Source organism: Echiichthys vipera (genome assembly GCF_963691815.1).
Source record: "Echiichthys vipera genome assembly, chromosome: 8".
Classification (NCBI taxonomy): Eukaryota; Metazoa; Chordata; class Actinopteri; order Perciformes; family Trachinidae; genus Echiichthys; species Echiichthys vipera.
The window spans coordinates 7,905,054-7,924,722 of record NC_139833.1 but is presented as its reverse complement, the minus strand read 5'-3'; the positions used below and the strand labels follow the sequence as shown (position 1 = coordinate 7,924,722).

The 19,669-nt window shown below is 42.2% G+C and overlaps 1 protein-coding gene across 1 annotated transcript in view; it reads right to left on the bottom strand.

The window, feature by feature from the left end:
• The window catches only part of iglon5 (IgLON family member 5), a 97,905-nt gene extending 96,537 nt beyond the window's left edge, over window positions 1-1,368 (bottom strand). The window contains exon 1 of the mRNA XM_083918715.1: window positions 917-1,368. Within this exon, the coding sequence (XP_083774841.1) occupies window positions 917-977 (61 nt within the window). The 5' untranslated portion in view covers window positions 978-1,368. The remainder of the gene's footprint in view (window positions 1-916) is intronic.
• Between the last annotated feature and the right edge of the window lie 18,301 nt (window positions 1,369-19,669).

Below are 19,669 nucleotides of genomic sequence, written 5' to 3'. Positions count from 1 at the left end.
AAATAACCCTTGGTCAGTGATCCCTGAGGAAGACAGCAGAACAACAACACCGCGTCTATGTGTTATTCATAATGAAGCAGTTGAAAATGTCATCTGAATCTTCTGGTTGTGCAAGTTACCGGGACACTGTAGGAGGAGATGCATTAAGAGTGTTTGTCCCTGGTGTTGAGTTGTGGGGAAGATGTTTTATGCCAATGATAATAGAGGGAAATGTAGACTTCACCAGTCCATTTGTGTGAGCCCCCTGAGCCCCCCACCTGTCCATCTTCCTCCGTTTCTCTCTCTGTGTCTCTCTCGACCTTGGTTTTGAAGAGAGAGAACAAAACAGTCTTTCTCTCCTGAGTCTCTCTGCATTGCTTCTACCCGTACTTACGTTAACCCCACCACCAACACCACCCACAGCCCCCCCCCCCCCCCCGCCCCCTCTTTTCACTGGTGGTGCGTCGTGTGCGTGGGATACCAGGCCATTCAAGTCACGTAAAGGAATGTTCACAGAAGACTGGAGAAGAGAGTCTGTTTTTTCCATAGTAAACATCTTAACATTCATCACTCGTTGCTTACGAGGATGGCTTGGAGATGAACCTGGCGCTGCGCTGCGCTCTCACGCACGCGCACACACACACACACACACACACACACACACACACACAGCACGTCTCTCTCTCTCTCTCTCTCCACATTTTTATCCATGAGCAAATGGAAAGCTGGAGCGCAGTGGCAGCAGACACGCGTGATTCACAGGCAGGTAGACCCCCCCACACACACACACACACACACACACACACACACTCCCTCCTCAGCATTAGTATTCACCTCCACAACCGTTTTCATAAAATGAAAGGCGAAGATACATGTGTAGAGACGCAGCGGCACAGAACCATCAGCACATCAGCCAAAGTAGCGCGTAAGAACTTACCTTTCGACAGCAGAACCAGGATCAGAACAGCAAACGCGTTCCGCAAGAGGGGGCAGCCCATGATGGAGTTCTGATTGATTTTCGGCTTGTTTTTTTTGCAGCCAAACGCCTCGGTATTCCTCCTTTATCGTGCCGTTGCGGGGAATTTGTGTATTAAAAAACGACCCTCTGGATGAACGTCAACAGCAACCGTCCGACGCTTCTACATGTGACTGGACGAAAACATCTGTGGTATCCACTTGACTTTTCCTTTTGATGACCCGCCACGGAGACAGAGACGCAGAGGGCTGTTTGTCTTCTGCTGTGTAGATTCTATCAGCCAGAAAAATGTCAGAGCAGGAAAAAAAAAACAAATATCCCAGACACTTAGTTTGGCTCTCAGTGCCTTGAAGGAAAATATTTTGGAAAATGCATGGGAAGAAAAGAGGAAATAAACTGTCCAATGTCTTGACAGAAATGTGTTTCTTTTTTTTTGTCAGAGAACAAGACGAGGTCTGTGCGTCCAGAGCAGTCGCAAGTCGCCACTTGAGCTTAATTACCCCGCTCCCGTATGTCTCTGTTGGTATGCAGCGCGTCTCGTCGCTCCGCACTCAGCGCGTCGCAGGGAGCAGCGGTGAATGCGAGGCGCACAAGAAAGCGCATGATTGACAGCTCAAGGAGAGACCCTCTCCCCCAATCACCGGCCCCAAGGAAGGAGGCGGGATTTACGATTGCACCGATGTCCCGCTCGGAGGGGCCGGCTGAGGAGTCTCATCGGCCAATCGGAGGCGCGCGGTGGGCGGGCAGAGCGCGAGGCGAAGCACGGCGCGGTGATAATGCAATGTGATTTATAGCCAGTTCGGTGTTGCTGCAGTATTCAGAGAAAACAGTCCACAGGGGGACAGGCGGGCGTAATAACTACAGGGACAGAGGTGGGGGTGTGAGTCTGGGGCTCCTCAGCCATATGGGCTGTGGTGCGCAGGTTCCAGAGACCATAAATGAAAATAGAATGAGGAAGAATGACAGGTTATGCTGCTGATAAGCAGATGTTACTCAATTGCTGAACACCACTGTCAGACCAGAGGAGGAGAAACCTGTAAAGAATTGCCCACATGCATACAAGCTGTGGGTGGACTGGGTGGAGAGTCAGAGTCGATTGTAACATAACTGCAGAAAGCACCCCATCTGATTTAATCACACTGCTGACTTAATGGCGACATGAACCCATGCAGGAAGACACTTTGTATTTATGCAGAAGTACTAATGAGCCATTTATAAACATGTTAGTCGCTGCATCTGGTACTAAAAGTGTGCAAAGCCATTGTTTATAGTGAAGATCTAACTTTCTGTAAAAGCCCTTTCACGTGGTGAGATAATCATCTTGTAAGAGCGCTAGAAGGCAGAGACAGACACACAGGAAGCTGTGAAACTCACAGAAAACTTCAACACAAAACACATGCACAAACATTTGGCACTTTGTTACAGTCATATTGCATCATATCGTCAGCAGACCTCTTTGGTCACTAACAACAACATACAGCTCACACAGTGGGTCCATTCCTTATTTACTGTTAAACTGAGATTATAATTTCCATATTAGCTGATGTATTGTTCTATTTTTGACTGATACACCTTTATTCCCCAAATAACCAATTAATACTTTATTACCGCCGCGTGTTTAAGATACAAAGCACTGCCATTTGCTGATTTATTGTGTTTGTATAGAATTACAATAAATACAGTTGGGGATTAACTGACTGCATGTCTGCCTTAGATGAGAGATGGAGGAAGAACGGGCAAGCATGAAGGAAACCCAGGACCGATTAATGAGTCAGCTGATCAAAGCTTAGCATTAGATACTCACAGTGATTTGTTTGTAGATGCTTATTATTCACTATTAATTAGATTTGACACAGAGGAGCCAGCACTGTTCATGATTGTATCCACTGGCTCATTAGGCCACTATTTTTGAATTAAGTTCTGATTTTATGGCTAACTGATGCAAAATGAATGATAATAAACGATTTATGGATACTCCAGATGCTTAGATAGACAGGCAGACAGAACTGTGAGAACAGCAATATAAAGATAGTATAAGTCTAATACGTCTAATCTAGGACCTGAGGGAAAACCCAACTCAACATGACTCACACCCTCAACTACTGTACATGCTTCTGTTTATGTCAAAAAAAACAAAAAAACAACAACAATTAAGCCTGGCACAGTATGCTACACTGTTCCTCTAATCAGCATGTCTTCCTCCTCTTCATTTGGACATACGGTATTTGCACTGAAATGCCGCAGGACATTTATTGTATCTTCCACATTAGCATAGAAACATTGCCTCTGCGTGACACTGGGAACAAAAAACATCTGATATACATCTATATACAAACAAGAGATACTGTATAGGCCCCAATAATGGTATTCATGATTGCAATCAGTAATTCAGCTGGGTTTCATCAACTCACGGATATTATTATTATTATCATTTATAGACCTGTCACAAGTTACAGTTTGTTTGTACTCAGTTGTTTCAAGTAATTCAATAAAAGAAGAAACACCTGCGAAAATGTTGACAGGAATTTGCATTTTGACTCAGATTTTTACAAAGCCAATTACCCTCAGACCTCGCCTGCTCCCATCACACTGTATGACATCCTGAGCACAGTGGGAGTTAGAAGAAGACGTGAGTATTTCTTAATTTTAGAAAGACTGACATGCGTGAGAAAATGGAGCTGCATTTTGCATTGTATAATCAATAATTAACACCTGCAACATCTTCATCTTAGGGTGATACGGTGGCGTAGTGGTTAGCCCTGTCGCCTCACAGCAAGAGGGTTCTTGGTTTGAATCCCGGCTGGGTCCTTTCTGTGTGTTCTCCCATTGTCTGCGTGGGTTTTCTCCGGGTTCTCCAGTTTCCTCCCACTATCCAAAGACGTGCAGGTGTTAGGTTCATTGATGACTCTAAAATCGCCCGTAGGTGTAAATGGTTGTCTGTCCCTGTTCGTCTCTATGTGCCCTGTGATAGACTGGTGTCCTGTCCATGGTTTACTCCGCCTGACGCTCGAAGTCAGTTGGGATCGAATTAATGAAAATCTTCATCTTCAGGTTCATACCAGACTCTGTGTACATACACACCTTTGAGTGTGTTATTTATTGTGATACGTGTCCACTTTCCCCACTTCCCCCTGTGGAATTTTGGCACCGATGATGATATTGAGATGTCTTGAAGAAATGCCCACTGACATGTCTTGTTGTGTATATAAAAATGTTTATTACAAAAAGTACAACGTCTTAAGGCTCTACAAAACTTTGAGAATCTCCAACCAATATGAGAAATCTCTTCAAATGCACAGAGCGGCAGCTATTATCGTGCAATAGGACAAAGGAAACAGAAACATCTGGTTCTCATTCAGATGTTTCCGGGAAAAAGAGTGATCTCATGAAAAGGGGGGATACCTGGGGGCTCCCCACTGGAGACCCAGGCAGAGAAAAACATTCCATGATGCCCTTTCTCCTCCAACACATCATGTGAAAATATATATATAACTTTGGACACTTCACCCCTCACTGTCTATGTAAGCAGTGCTGTGATGCATTGTGGTAACTTGGCATCAAGTTGTCCGCTCCTCATTTACATAAAGTTGCAAATCACAGGCATCCAGACTTGCCTCTTAGAACTCCCGAAAATCTTTTGTACCATCCAAAAATGAAGACAGCTGCACGGCTGATTGTTTGTAAGAAATGTTTTGTTTTCCTTATATAAGTTTTCAAATTAGCAGCCATTGTGATCCAGTTTGAAGGATCCAGGAGAAGGCAGCCCATGACTGAAAGTGTTCTGCCAATCAGGTGCAGCCATCATGGTTGTAGGAGGGTGTAGCTCAGTGGTCACTGAAGAGAAACTGATGACTGACAAGCCCACTAAGCGTCCAATGCTGGGAAGCAGGACGACCCCTCGTGTTAAGAAACGCTGCTGTGGACACGTTTTATTACTTACAGAAACGTTTTCCCATCAACAGGTTCGTACGATATCATACGAAAAGTTCTGCACACAAATTCATGTGATATCTTACGAAAAGGCGAACGGAAGTCAACCTCAAGATGGCGACAGACAGGAAGTGGACGGTGACATTTGCGTTTGTTGTCGGTTAGGTTTAGGAACCAAAACTGCCGTCACATGGCCTGTTTTAGCCCACATAAGGTGACGGTTAGGGTTAGGCATCACAACGACTTGGTTAGGATTAGAAAATAGGTCATGGTTTGGTTTAGTATGTCCGGGACATGAAGGGCAACGGGAAACGATCCCCGTTTGCATGGGTGAAAGTCTGTCTACGTCTACTACTCTCTCTCTCTCTCTCTTTCTATATATATATATATAGAATACACATGAAATAAATATGTGAAAATGCAAGAATTATTGCGTGTTACTTTTCTTTGTTATGTGTGAAAAATGCATGAGAACAGCCTGCTTACAGTGATTTTTTACCTCTGCAGTATATACCTTCGTTGCATTTCATTTCCTGTCTTTTAAACATTGCTGATAGGTGAATGAAAAAACATCAGATTTACGCTTTCAGACCTCTCTGCTGGAGTGAGGCATGTGAGGATTATTTCTTTAACTAAATGTTCCCAAAACTTTGGCAAGAAAAAAAAAACAAGCTGCCTGTCAGAAAGCCAAAGAGAAAGTGGGCTAACAAGTACAATGTACATTAATCTTCATGTTTTTATAGAGATTCGGATCGACCAGTTTCACACTAAAACGGCACAGTGGAACGAAAGGTTGCTGGAGGTCAGGGTGGTGAAATTATGCTCATATATTAACCTTAAACACCAATGAGCCAGACTTGACTGTCAGAAAAGAATTGTATGATGAGGAAATCTGAATTTGTATCATCTTTTAACCTTTAAGTGTCCTACACTTGAATAAAGCTGTTTATTGCTGGCCTTAACATGGCACACAAACAAACAAAAATCTATTGTTTTATCTGTGCATATGTTTGGACAATGGTTATTAGCCCATTCTTTTTGTAAATACAAAAGAAACATAGGAGAAGAGTGATATAGCCAACTAGTGTTGATGGCATGTCCAATAAAGCAGGTGATCTTTGATTGGGAGAGTGGGTTTCTCATGTTGGAACAACCAAAAGGAATTATTACCTCTGCCAACGAGGTTATGTTTTTGCAACGTGGTCTCATGGGAGGGCGTATAAATAGCACACCACTTTTCATGACTTGCATGACTTTTCGCGTGCATGTCTACGCATATTAAGCTTTTCGCGTTTCATTTAACGCCCGTAGTTCCCCAGGGTTAGGGTTAGGGTTAGGGTTAGGGTTAGGGTCAGGGTTAGGGTTAGGGTTAGGGTCAGGGTTAGGGTTAGGGTTAGGGTCAGGGTCAGGGTTAGGGTTAGGGTTAGGGTTAGGGTAAGGGATAGGGTTAGGGTTAGGGCACGCCCGTTATTTCAGCCATCCTTCACATGAAATATTGAAATATTTAAAAACAACCCTCTGACAGAAAGCTCCATCACTTCGTATTTCTCCGGAAAGTAGCGGAGAAATACGAACACGTGGGTTTTCCCTCAATGACATTTGTGCGTGAAATGACAACGCCATCTCTGCACTATACAAGTCAATTGAGACTACATGGCGTGAAATGACACGCAAAAAACATGACATGCGTTGTAATTATACGCGAGATGGCTTGAGAGAAATAGCGTGTCATTCACACGCCTTTTGGTGAGACCAGGCTGGTTTTTGGTTCAGTTTGTTTGTTTGTCTGCAGGATGACAGAAAAACTAAAGGCCCGAATTCAATGAAACTTGGTGAAAGAGTGCAACACGGGCCAAGGAAGAAGCCATTCAATTTTGCAGCAGATCTGAAACGCAGGGCGGATACACTGATTATTTTCACTTTAACTAACACTGCGAGATAGGGCATAGCATTGACGAAGGTCTGTGCTCTTCAAGTGGCTTTCTAGTCATGTGTTGAATATATTTTCTGTTGTTTATTTCAGGGCTGGAATAAACAGGAATGTGCAACAGCCAGTTATTATCTCTTTGTATCTTCTGGCTGCTCAGTTTAGAGTCATCTTGGCTTTTAAATCTGCTGTGTTGTTTTCAGATTGTCATTGATTTATTGTATTCATTTATTCTTTTGGATCAAAAAGCATTTTTGTTTCAGTTCATGATTTTGTCTCTGAAGGCAACACTGCCGAAAAGAATATGAACAATGTGCAAGATTAATAGCATTAAAAGCCTCCAGCTGGACTTGAGGGCTACTGTGGGCTGCAGACATGGGACGTGTATTGGTAATCCGGCTTCAGCACCCCTTAAAATCAGGCATTATATCACACATCAATTGATAAGAGATAAGACATGCATCTCTCCCTTATAAGACAAGCCAATTTGTATCCAGATACATGGGCTAGGATGTGATTTAAGGAATAATACAGTTTAATACATAACGATTTGGTGCGATTCAGCGTGGTCCGATGTGAAACGATCTTCTTTAACATTTGCATCAGTCAGTTTCTGATTTGCATCCGTGAATCTTTACACCCCTAATAAAATAGCTCATGATGCTTTACTTATGATGTCTGCTTCTCATGAAGAAATAGGCTGAATGAGTAGTACACATGTATCTGCGGCTGGACAAAAAGGATTTGCTTAATCCGCGGGGGCCTTGCCTTGCCTTAAGATTTATTTCCTAATCACCATATGTATTAAACAAATTTTATATACCTCGGAGGGCACACTTGCGGCACCTTTCTCATCACACATGAAAACATTGAGTTGTTTTAGAGGATGTTTGTCTAGTTTACCACTGAATCAAAATAACTTAAGAAACCAGGGTACCAATCATCTTGTCAGACAGGGAGAGAGACTCAGAGCACATATATGATACAAAAACTCTCTTTGTTAATGAAACCTAATGGGAAATGACTGACCTATATAAATGGGTCAGTCGTGGGTATAATGAGCATCAGCAGGTCCTTGATATATACATCTGGTGTATTAAATGTCTGTATCCTTACTGCACTGAATTTTTATACACTATGATAATCTGATAATGGATCACATCTCACTTCGTCTTCCTCTCTATGAAGTTCTCGTGCATTACTGCGGTGCTCCTGCCTGTGCAGATGCCGTGGCTGCTTTTACATATATTGGTGTTAAGGTCTGCTCTCTGTTTTTTGTTTAAGGCCAGAAATATCTGTGCTTGCTCTGTATATTTAAAAATGTTGGCTGAAGGCAAAGGGGCTCTGTACCGAAGGAAATATTTAAAAAGGATCTAATGCAAAGGATAGGACAGCTCTTCGGTTTGGTAAAAGCATAGGGTCCAGTTATGCACCAGAAAACCTGCATATGGAACTTTTCAAAGCTTCTCCCAGGTTCTCTTACTCACATAAGAGCATGAGCATTTTTTGTTAAGAGAGGAAGACCTCATCTTGTTCACCAGTAACACCAATTAGAGCAGTCATCTTAGAGCTCTGACCTTTGGAAGATCTTCTGTTTTTACCTTCAGTCTAATTTATTTCTAAATTAAGGTTATTATAGCTGCCGCAAACTGTTATTCTAACTAATTTTTTACTTTAAAAATCTCAATTCTTGCTGCAAAAATGTTATGCCCTCATCATCTCCGTTTTTCACGACTTCGGTGAGTGACCGTTTTCTTGTAGTCCGCCTTGTAATGAGATAACAAGCTTTACCTCACTTGGTGCAGTTGGTTAAATAGCATCATTATTTCATTCTGTTGTCTTTGTTCAGCGTGAAGAAAAAGAACCACAATAATCAGGGTTGTTTGATGCATGATGGGAAGGATGATTGACTGGCCACAGTGCCACTGAGTGCATCATTACTCATCAGAGGGAGGAACACTGAGGTTAGTTTGATGGATTACAACTTAACCACACTTTGTGGCACATTCTTTCAAATTCTCCAATATGCAATATATGCATATGTGTGCATATGTTTGTCTGTATTAGCTTTAACTATGCCTGAGCTTATGTACCTATCCCCTGCAGTCAGTGACTGCGACACCTTGGGTGCCTGGGCTGAAATGATATGTCATTTCACACCCAATTAATAGAGTATAAAGCAGACCCGTACAAAAAATGTCAGATGTCGGCACCTTGGCAGTAAGGACAAACACAGAAGGACACCTCACCGAGCTTGTTTGAAGAGCAAAGCAGTTTATGCAAACATGTCTGACTTGGAGTACGTCTGGCTGGGGGAACCTGTCCCTGAAGTGTCTGCTGTAGTGCTACCAGTTGGGCTGAGACGCAGCACCAGCCTGTTTGGTATGGTAATGTATGGAGATGCGGGCATTGGCACTTTCTCCCCTTGCTCCATCTTTAAGCCCCACATATTAATTGGCATGGCAGGGGCGGCAGTGACTTGGTTGTAATCATTGTCCCTCAGAGGACCCCACTGAGAAGGATTGAAGGAGAGAGAGACGTGGGGAGAGCGAACGAGAGCCTTTGGTCTCAAAAGGCTTGTCCACTGAGTTATGTTATCCCAAGAGGTGCAAGGAAGCAGTAAGAGTGGGAGGAGGGAGGGGAATACATGAAACAAGGAGGGGAGAGAAAGGGAGAAGCTGGAGAGGAAATTGCGATGTGAGCTCCCTTGCTCCAAGAGAAATGGAGGACTGCAGATGGAAGGAGAGGAGAATTGGATGGGAGATTCATGTAGGGGATTATGGATGGAGATTGATAGTTGGATCGGTGGGAAAAGGATAAAAGGAATTGGGGTTAGAATGTTTGATCAACACGAAGAAGATGAGCAGGAACAAATACGGAGTGGTGGGTTAGAGAAGGATGACAGAGGTCGATGAACACCTGTGACCTGTTGTACTTAAATCGGTTTTCATCCAGCCTGGACAGCTGGAGGAGCCTGGTTTCCAGGAAAAAATGTTGCCATTCTGTGATCGTGCAATCCACCGAAACATTGATATGAAACTTTTTGGCACACGAGCATCTGAATGAGACGCACCAGGCTTTCAGGTGACAACAAGTGCTCTGGTAGTCAGGTGAGGTAGTATTAAAAAGCCCAAACTCCACTTAGTGAGAAGGTCAGTAGGGATGAATGAGTCAAACACACATGCAAGACTCTTACCCTGGCGACCACGGTTTGTGTCCCGTTCTTATCACGTCCCATGTGAAAATGAAACTGCATTTCTAAACAGATGTAATTATTCAAACCTATCTTTTTCTAAACCTAATAATGTAGTTTTGATGCCTGAACCTAATTAGCATTACCATGTTATTTGCATGTTTAAGAATGCAACTGTGGATCGTCAAAATGGTCGGTATATGGTATTGTGACAATGGGATACAGCTGTTCAAAACCATTGAGATTGAACGTATCTGTGTTTGGCAGAAATGCTTTTTTTTTTCCTGGCGACTTTGTTGTTGTCCTCTGTAAATCCTCCAAAATAGGAGAACAAGCCTCATATTTTCTAATTCAAGTAAATTGATTTATTAACCAGAACCTATTCATTATTATTAATTTGGCTCATTTCCACTGCTGATACAAGCATTGCTCTTTCTCCTCACAAGTTGATGCTGTAACATCCACTTTAAGCACACGATTGTTTTCACTGATGATTGCTGCTGCCGCACCACGCCACGCTCGTAAAGTACCTTGAAATTGAGGAACTGCATCTGAATCTGAAGAGGAGACAACAAAGAGAGAGCGGGCCAAGAGATGGAGGAAATGAAGAGAAGAAAGTCAGAAAAACTGGAGGTTTCTCCTTTTAAGGGGTCAAAATGTAAATGTTGTGCTCCATCTTGGCCAAGGCTGCTAATTACTTTAACCAAAGGATGAGTGTGTGGGTAAGTGTATGTGGGCATATACAGACACCCACCCACACACACACACATATATATATATATATATTGATGTGTTTCCCCAAAGGCTGAGAAGGATGGAAAGTAAATGAATGATGAAACACAGCGGGGAGAGTCACCTTTTAAGAAGCGAATGGAGCTTGAGCGCGTCAGAGAGTGCGGCCTTGAAGCCAGATCAAAGCCACAAGCAGAGCTGTAATGGATGATGGAATTTAATCATGTCTAGTGCCTAATGCTCTCTCTCTCTCTCTCTCTCTCTCTCTCTCTCTCTCTCTCTCTCTCTCTCTCTCTCTCTCTCTCTCTCTCTCTCTCTGTTAATGGCTTTCAAAATGCAACTGCCATTTTGCATTCACGTTAATTCTCCACTCCGTCAAATTTTTCCATCGCTTCACTGCAACTTTCTGGACGAAAGTCACTGACATTGGCTATTGGAATACAATGACACACAAAACATCAGTGTAATTACTCTATTAGAGCGGACTGATGTCGGGTCGGCCGGTCGTGTTTCGTGTCACATCAGTGCCTTATTTAGCGTCCACTGGTTGCCTTCTGGCCATGAGCAGGCCTTGGGGGCTGAGCTCTGTCCTTTTCCCTCAATCCGGGGGATAAGTGCTCACTCCGCAAACCATCCCCTACTAATTAAAAACTTTTTAATGATAGTACTCCAAGAGCATTCCTCGTGCCATTTATCATCCAGATATCCTATAGATCTTGCAACAAATGGGCAGAAAAAAAAATGTCTTCACTGGTTGGAAGACAAGATACTGTGCTTCATCTATCCATAACCATTGCACTTTAAGCAGAAACTCATTAATCAACAATATATGTGTTGGGATTATTGAACTCTGACTCAGCCATAACGCAGCTGCAGTAGGGTAGGGGGGAAAAGCAGTTTGGCTGAGATGAGTCCAGTCAGAATCCTTATAGGAGAGGCCATGAACCAGGTGCTGTGAGTCTGAATTGGTAGTCTTACAGCCAACAGAAACGTGGCATTGATGAATAACTGGTATCTGAAGGTAGATATTTATCATGGATAACCATGCCAAGTGCCAGAGTTTTAAACTTTGAGCATGTCTGCTTATGACTGGCTCACACATCATCTTATCCACTCCAGAGCCCCCTAATGGATTCACTGCCCCTGTGTCCATCTCTCTTTGTCACTTTTGTCTTTTTTTTCCATTTAACCAGACAAAAAGTGAATCACTCCCTATCTCTGCTTTTCTTTATTATTTTTTTTCTTGTGTTTCCAGTTGTTGTCTCTCTCCTCCTTTTATTTCTATAAGCTATTATGGCAGTCCTCCCTCTCTGGCTGAGTGTTTGTCTATCCCCTTCTTACTGCTTCCCAGCTTCACTTCCCCTCTCCCCAGCTTGATTCAGCAGTAATGAGTGCAGCTTAAGGTGGGGCTGGCCTGAGGTGAGCTGGAGAGAGGCAGGGAGGTTAATGAGGATAGCAACCTCGCTTTTTGCCTGAGGTGTAAAAAGAGAGTAAATGGATGAGTGAGGGAGAGAGAGAGAGCAGGGGCCAGGAGGACAGACAGACAGACAAACTGACAGACAGACTGACTAACGTTTGCAATTATGAATTTAGCTGAGACACAAAAGCACTCGTGACAGCGTGACCTTCAGTCGAAAGTCCAAAAGTATGGTGGTGGGTTTGTGACAAAAATAAAGACGGCATGTTTAAATCAATAATTGTTTTATAGAAGTAAGTGTGAACATCTTATTCATTATTATGAATCTTAAAGTTATTTATTGTGAATGAATATGCAATTTCAATGTGATAAACTACTGTATTGAGCCACGTAGGCTCTTCAGAATGATTCCATTAATTACCCTGCCAAGGTTCCTACGGAAAAGAAAATTAAAAAATTAAGCAAGGACACACAGTGTCAAATACATGAAGCAGCCCACACAGTTCAGCAGCTCTGCCAAGAGGAGGCCAGTGAATGACGCTGCTTCTTCTTCTTCTGAAGACCTTCTCATTCATACGAACAACCACTGGGGACACATTATTTGTAAATGGTAAGTAAAAACAGACGATTTGAAAAAATTATTAAAGATGGTAGTGCCTCAGATCTCAAAGTACAAATTAGAGTCTAATTTGTATTTTGAGATCTGAAGCACTCCCATCGTAGTGTAATGACTACACTAAAGCAGGAAAGATCAAACTGAAGTTTAAATGGAAAACAAACATTAGAAAATTAAAGGCTGCGCATACATAAAGTGTCCTTTTTCCTGCTATTTCACAATCCCGACATTCTGTCACTTAATCCTGTGACTTCCAGTCACCTGTTGGGTGATATCTTTTTTTTATCATGTTACCCTTCTCCTGCCTCCCTCCTTCCTCCCGCACCTGCCCTCAGGGAACACCCACTCAGTCGTCCCGAGCCCCAAAATGTGAGTCACGTAGAAGCTTTTTTTTAATCTTCCTAACTTTGCTGGACATAGTGGTCGAAAACAGTTTTACTCTCCATCCCTATAATGCAAAAAGTATTTTGGTCTGTCACGCTCAGATTTAACCAGCCCAGCCAGCCCCCTACTGCCTGTTAACCTTCAAAACAGCCAATCAGGCGCTCAAAAAAGACAGGAATAAAGGAAAGAGAAAATTAAAGCAGAGGTGCAAAGGACTTTATTGCCAAGCATTTGATTAAATAGCGTTGGTGGAGGAGCGCTCTTTTTCCGTGTGCAAATGAAACACGTGTTGTTGTGTGCAGTCGGGACTCGGGGAGGCCTTTGGAGATCATCTTGTCCTGGGCACGAGCGAGACACACGACCTGCCCTTGTCACTATTTTCTTTGTTTCAGCCCTAAATCAATCTTTCTCATTTCGTCCAGAATTGATTTCACCACCTCTTATCATCGACGCAATCCGCTCTTACAGCCTCATCCAGTCCTGTTCCATCTTTTGCTCTTTTTCCTCCTCCTCTGTCTCGTTCTCCATCTATCCCACTCTGCATTCCACTCCGGCTCGTTACAAATGGAGCTCCTTTGCTCTGTACTCCTACTTGGTAACCTCTGCAGAGTAGTGGAACAATGTCTTGATTGGATGTGTCTGGCATTGCTAAGCATTCTGTGCTGCAGAATTGGTGCCATGCATAAGATATTATGTTGGCAGCCAGCGGTGTATTATCACCACAGCACTGAAATACAGTGCAGGGAAAGATAGATTACCGATCAATGAGGATGGTGGCGTCAGTGTATACTGATGCACGGCACTGTTTTTAGTCCGCAAAGTATTTCTTGTCTACGTGTTATTCACATCTTTCCTTACAGTAAACATTTAAATACCTTGTCATGTAACAGCTGCTGTGCTTTTAATTACATCTCTAAACCACATATGTTTGTAGAAGGCAGCAACAATATATTTCTTAACTCTCACTGCTTCATTAACGTGTGTGCAGACGGCCTACACATACTAAAAATTGTAATATTAGTTACACAAACACTCCCAGAGACAGAGCTGCTCTGGCAGCAGAATAATCACATTTGTCGACTGGGCAGAGCCAAAAAAAACGAGCCCCCAGGGACGGAGCTAAGCTGTGGTGATTTTGACAGAGTGGGCAAAATCACACGCGTGTGTCACATACAAGTTACGTGACGCTCCGAGGCTTATTTCTACTCGTCAAACTGTTTCATAAGAAAGACGCAGCTGTGAAACTATGATGTCTGTATCCTGAGCCAAAGTTTTGGAGAAATATCCAGCCACTGTACATTCTGACATTCATATTTATTCATTGTGGGCTTGTCTTGTGTGTCACAGCTCTCACTGTACAGTATTTCTTAGTTTGTGTGAGAGTGTGTGCTATTCTCCTGCAAGGATATACCGTATATGTTAAATGTATGCTGTAAATGACTGTCCCAAACAAAGGTATGTAAAAATAATCTCTCCCTTTTATCACTTACGACCCACTAGAGGGTTTGTGCATATCATTCCTATTGTAACTTCTCTTCACTGGCTCCCAGTAAAATGACTTTGAAATAGTTCTTATTGTTTCTCTATCCATGAATGGTTTAGCTCCTTCATACATTCTTGGCTCACTGAATAAACTCAGACAGAACCCTTTTGATCATCAAATGAAGGTCTCCTCACTATATCTACAATAAATTCTTCAGTCATTATGGTTATACTCTGTAGAATTTACTGCCACAGAACTAAGGTCGACTAAAACAGTGTCTACTTTTAAAAGCAAACTAAAAACACATGTTTTTTTCACACGTTATAGGTAGGTTTAAAAATTGGGGTTAGTGGGTAAGAATCAGTATTGCTGTTTTTATTATATCCTTTAAAAAAAAACAACTTTATTGTTTTATCGCTTAATTGTAATACCTGTTTTTATGCTTTGCTTTATGTTTTTTATAATAGCTTCTTATTGTTTGTTTTTGTCATATGTGATCTTTTGCCTTTAATTGTAATCAGATGATTAACATCTCGGTATGGTTCTTCTAGGTGACAAAGGTTATCCCCTAACGGAATACCTAATAACCCCGCTGGCAAACCCCACTACAGAGCAGGAGCGCAGGCTCAGCAGTGCGCACACACGCCAAAGTGGAGCGCTGCTTCGGGTTGACTGCCACCGTTATTCTTTTCCATACAGCGTTTTTATGGGCTCCTTTTATTCCACTCTTAAGACAAAAAGCACATCTTTATTAAGCTCCATCTCGGGTGTCAGGATGCCGATCTGTGTGTCGGAAAAGTCTCTTTTTTTCCCAGCGTTCTTCCTCTCCGTGTTTGACCTCAGTGGGCGAGGCCTCCGAACCAGGAATATTTAAGGGCGTAACATGTTAAAGACGATCGAAGTCAGCCGCAGCATTTATCAAGGTCCGCTCATTCGTACACTGAGATTGGTCAGATACGAATGTTTCATAAATCACACGTGAGTCCTGTCATACTACCAATTCTGCGCGCAGATCTGCGCCCGTTTTCACGCAAGATTGATAAATGAGGCCCATTGAGTCTACGCCTGTCATGAAATGTGCTATATCAATAAACTTGACTTAACTATACCAAGAGGAAGCTACAAAAATTAGAGACAAAGGGCAAAAAACCCACCAAATATGGCGAGCTGAAACGTGGAAAACCTGGAGACTTGCAAAAACTCTCTCTCGAGACCTATACTGACCTTAACCCTTCGAGGTCAATGTTAAATCTTAACGATCTCACGAGACTTTTGCAAATCTTAGGTTCCCATCTTTACACGAAATGCTAAGCAGACAAAGGTTGTTTCAAAACGAGAGTGACTCTGGGGATGGGTTTCACCTTCTCTACCATATGTGATGCTGCAGGTGGGCTGTGTTCTGGCAGTCATGCTGTACAACTCATTTTAATTCATCTTCAATTACAGATAAAAGAAAACGCATGCTGTTCTCTAGAAATCCAAAATGAATACTTCTACTTCATGGGACATCAGTTAAGAGAGTATCTACTTATAAATATCAATGACAAGCTGTGCTTCAAACACATAATGATGAACTGACTAAGTCCTGAAGATCAAAACTGGCACTTCTCTACAGAAATACAGGACGCATTACCCCGAACAGCAGAAAGCAAATTGCACAGTCAACCTTTGGATCTGTTATGGACTACGGCGAAGTTATTTATATGCACTCTCCCACCTCTCCTCTTAAAACTCTTGATGCAATCTATCATTCTGCTCTTAGGTTCATAAATGGAGACGGCTTTATAATGTACCTTTGAGAAAGTTGGGTGGCAGTTGTTGGCAGTGAGAAGCACTTTATTCTTTTTATTTACAAAGCACTTCTTAGAAAACTACCTGAGTATCTTACATGTCTTCTTAACTATAACTCATTTTTACACTGCACCAGGTCCCAGGACTATTTGGTCCTTGAAAAGCATCAAATAAATACTGAGAATGGGAAAGTGAATTGATTCTTAAATACAATGCTTCACACAAGTGGGACAATCTGCAGACGCTTGTCTCCTTTGATTAATTGGAAGCCCTTGTGGCTGACACACAGCAGTGTGAATGCATGTGTTTTTTTTATTTGTTGTTGTCACGTTTGTGTTAAAACCAGCTCAACCACCTCTGATCTTACTGACGTCTGTTATATATGTAAAGTAAGATGGACATCTTAACTAAGAGTATTGATGAGAGTCTGTATCTGGAGGCTGATCCCTCACATGTGATCAAATGTAGTCAATAGACTGAAGGTTGGAAAAACATTAAATAAAAGATGTGTGGAGTGGAATGAAATTTTGTTCTGTCAAGTGTTTAGAAGAAGTTGAAGGACAACTTGCTCAGTGTTTACATATATTGATTTCTGTTGCTAGCTCAGTGAAAAGAATATTTGACTCTTGGACTACGAATACTTGTCTAACATACTCTGACAGAGGCCTTGTGTGACTACTTTATAGGGCCCTTCCAAAAAACATCAAAGTAAAAATCGTAAAAATGTCTCTTGGCTCTGTTTAATTCAACCAGAGAGACGATTTCTGCCACTGATAAATGCGTGTATGGCCCGAAACCCCGATCTGTAAACATCCACCGATGATGAAGTGGGCTTTCAACACTACAAAGGCACACTAAACATGCACTCGCTCGTTTTGTACCATTAACTTCAGCGCTGCATCATTATATAACAAACAACCATACAAGTATAGGGGAGGGCAGATATTGATTCCTGCAACTTAACCCTCAAACTGTTAGAGAAGCAGCTAAATGGCCCTGCGCAGGATTGAGTTGTGATTTAATTCTGTCTCTTTGATAGTTGTTTTCTCAGTAAGCTGTTGCAGCAGCGTCTGTGGAAATGCTTTCCCCCTGAAGGAGTGCTGCAGTGTAGGATGTCTGATTGATGGAAAAATAGAAGAGAAGCGATAAGCGGTTTTTGGATTGACAGCCAGAGATGTATACGAGAACATGCACACCCATTATCATGTATAAGCTATAAGAAAAAAAACATTTCATTTCATTCAGATTTTTTCACTAAAGTGCAGCATTTTCACAAAAGTAGCTACAGTCAGCTGTTTGTGCAATGCAATCAGACAAGCATATACTGTTAGATTTATCCATTTCCCCCCAATGCTCAGCAACATCCGTACAATGTGGCGGCCTCCTATGTATTCGGTCAAGACCCATAATCAATCTGTGCCATACAAAATTTTCTCAGATGGTTTATTCTGTGTTTTAAATGCTTGAAGAAAAAAGAGGAGCGGTTCACGAGAGGTGAAGAAGGATGCAGAGAGGGAGTTTGAGAAAAGCAATCATTTTTGTGCACAGTTGAAGTATTAAGGGTTTCAACACGACGGTAATAAATCTACGGCGCATTAACTTTATCAAAAGAACAGATTCTGCACTCCTGAGCATTAACCCCGTTGCTTTAAAATTGATTATTTTGAAGCCAACCGAGTTGCTAAGTGGAATGGAATGTACAATTAAATGTTTGATTGTTTACGGTGCTGCCATTCATTCAGGGGGCTGTCTCTGAACCCATTTAGCACAGTCCATCAGTGCACATTTAAACAGTCGTATAGCGGATATGCCATGCTGCTAATGACACGGTTCTGGTGCATTTGCGTTGCGCTTGGAATGATTCCCGGTAAAATCATTAATCAAAGTAGGACTATCATCCACATCTCTACCACATGCTACCCTAATTAATGTATTGATTGTAGACACTGCCAAGCTTCTCTACAGTTTGTGCCATAAAATTCGCCCGTCCCCTTTGTCCTCCCCCCGCTTAATCCCCTAACATATTCCCCCTTGTTTTGCACATTAATTAAACACATTTTTTCCTTCTCAAGCATCGGGGAACATTTGTCAATACACTTTGAATCAAACTCTTCAGAGCTGATGTGGAATAAGTCCTGGCTCTATGAGAGTGCCAATCAATGATGCATCACCCAGCTCAACCTGTCCGTCGCTGTTAGTCTGCATCTCAATCACTCAGCTGATATCATCTCTCTCTCTCTCTCTCTCTCTCTCTCTCTCTCTCTGTCTCTCTCCCTCTCTCTCCCTCCTTCTTCCATCTCTTTTGACCTCCCTCAATATCGCTCAATACCCATTGATCATATTTAATCAGAGTTCAACCAAGTTTTAGGCTTGATGCTTTCTGAAACTGTATTATCATCACTCAAACGACATGAAACAGTTCGGAGCTGAAGTGGGTGCTGGGACTGGATGCTTTGTCTTGTTTGATAGAGTTGTCATGACAGGTCAGCAGCTGTTGTTGTAACACAGTTCACTGACATTTCTGATGCGAACAGATTTGCAACTCAGTGTGAATCTTATTATCATACATTTGAAAACTTGCATCACCTTTAGGGTAATCTATTTTGGCATTAAGACCGTGTCATTGTGCCACCTGTTAAGAGAAAACGTCTAGCTTCTCTGGAAACCTTGTTTTGTATTAACAACATTTTTATTACGTCTACATAAAGCTCATCTGAATGCGGCTTCTCCCTTGGTTTAAAAGGTAACGCTCTATTGTTGTTTTTTCACGTTGTTTTCCTTCTTCCCTTCCTTCCTGGTTTATTCTTTTTCCGGGTCAAAAGCCACTGCCGCGGAGTGGGGAGCATGCGCAGACGAGAAACCTGACAGTAATTAGGGAATGCTGTTTACGTACATGAAGTACGGAGGAGTACTGAAGGAGTTCTCTAGGACTGTAAACGGGGGTTGGAGAACTCCGATTTTACCCGGGGTATGGTATTTACATGGTGTTTGGGAAACCGGAGTATGCCCTCAACCCAATTATAAACGTGTTTTTAAACTGCATGTAAACGCACTGACTGTGTCCAGTTACAGCTTCACAGAGGAACAAGCTAAAGGCTTTGGCTACATGGACAATACTGTTTAAGTTAGCTTTGATTTTTCTTTTCATGGGATTTGTTGACCATTAGAAAGGTATGATAATAAAAATAATAAAAAGAAAAATATGATAATAAGCAGAGTATATTGCCAGGTTGACCCTTTG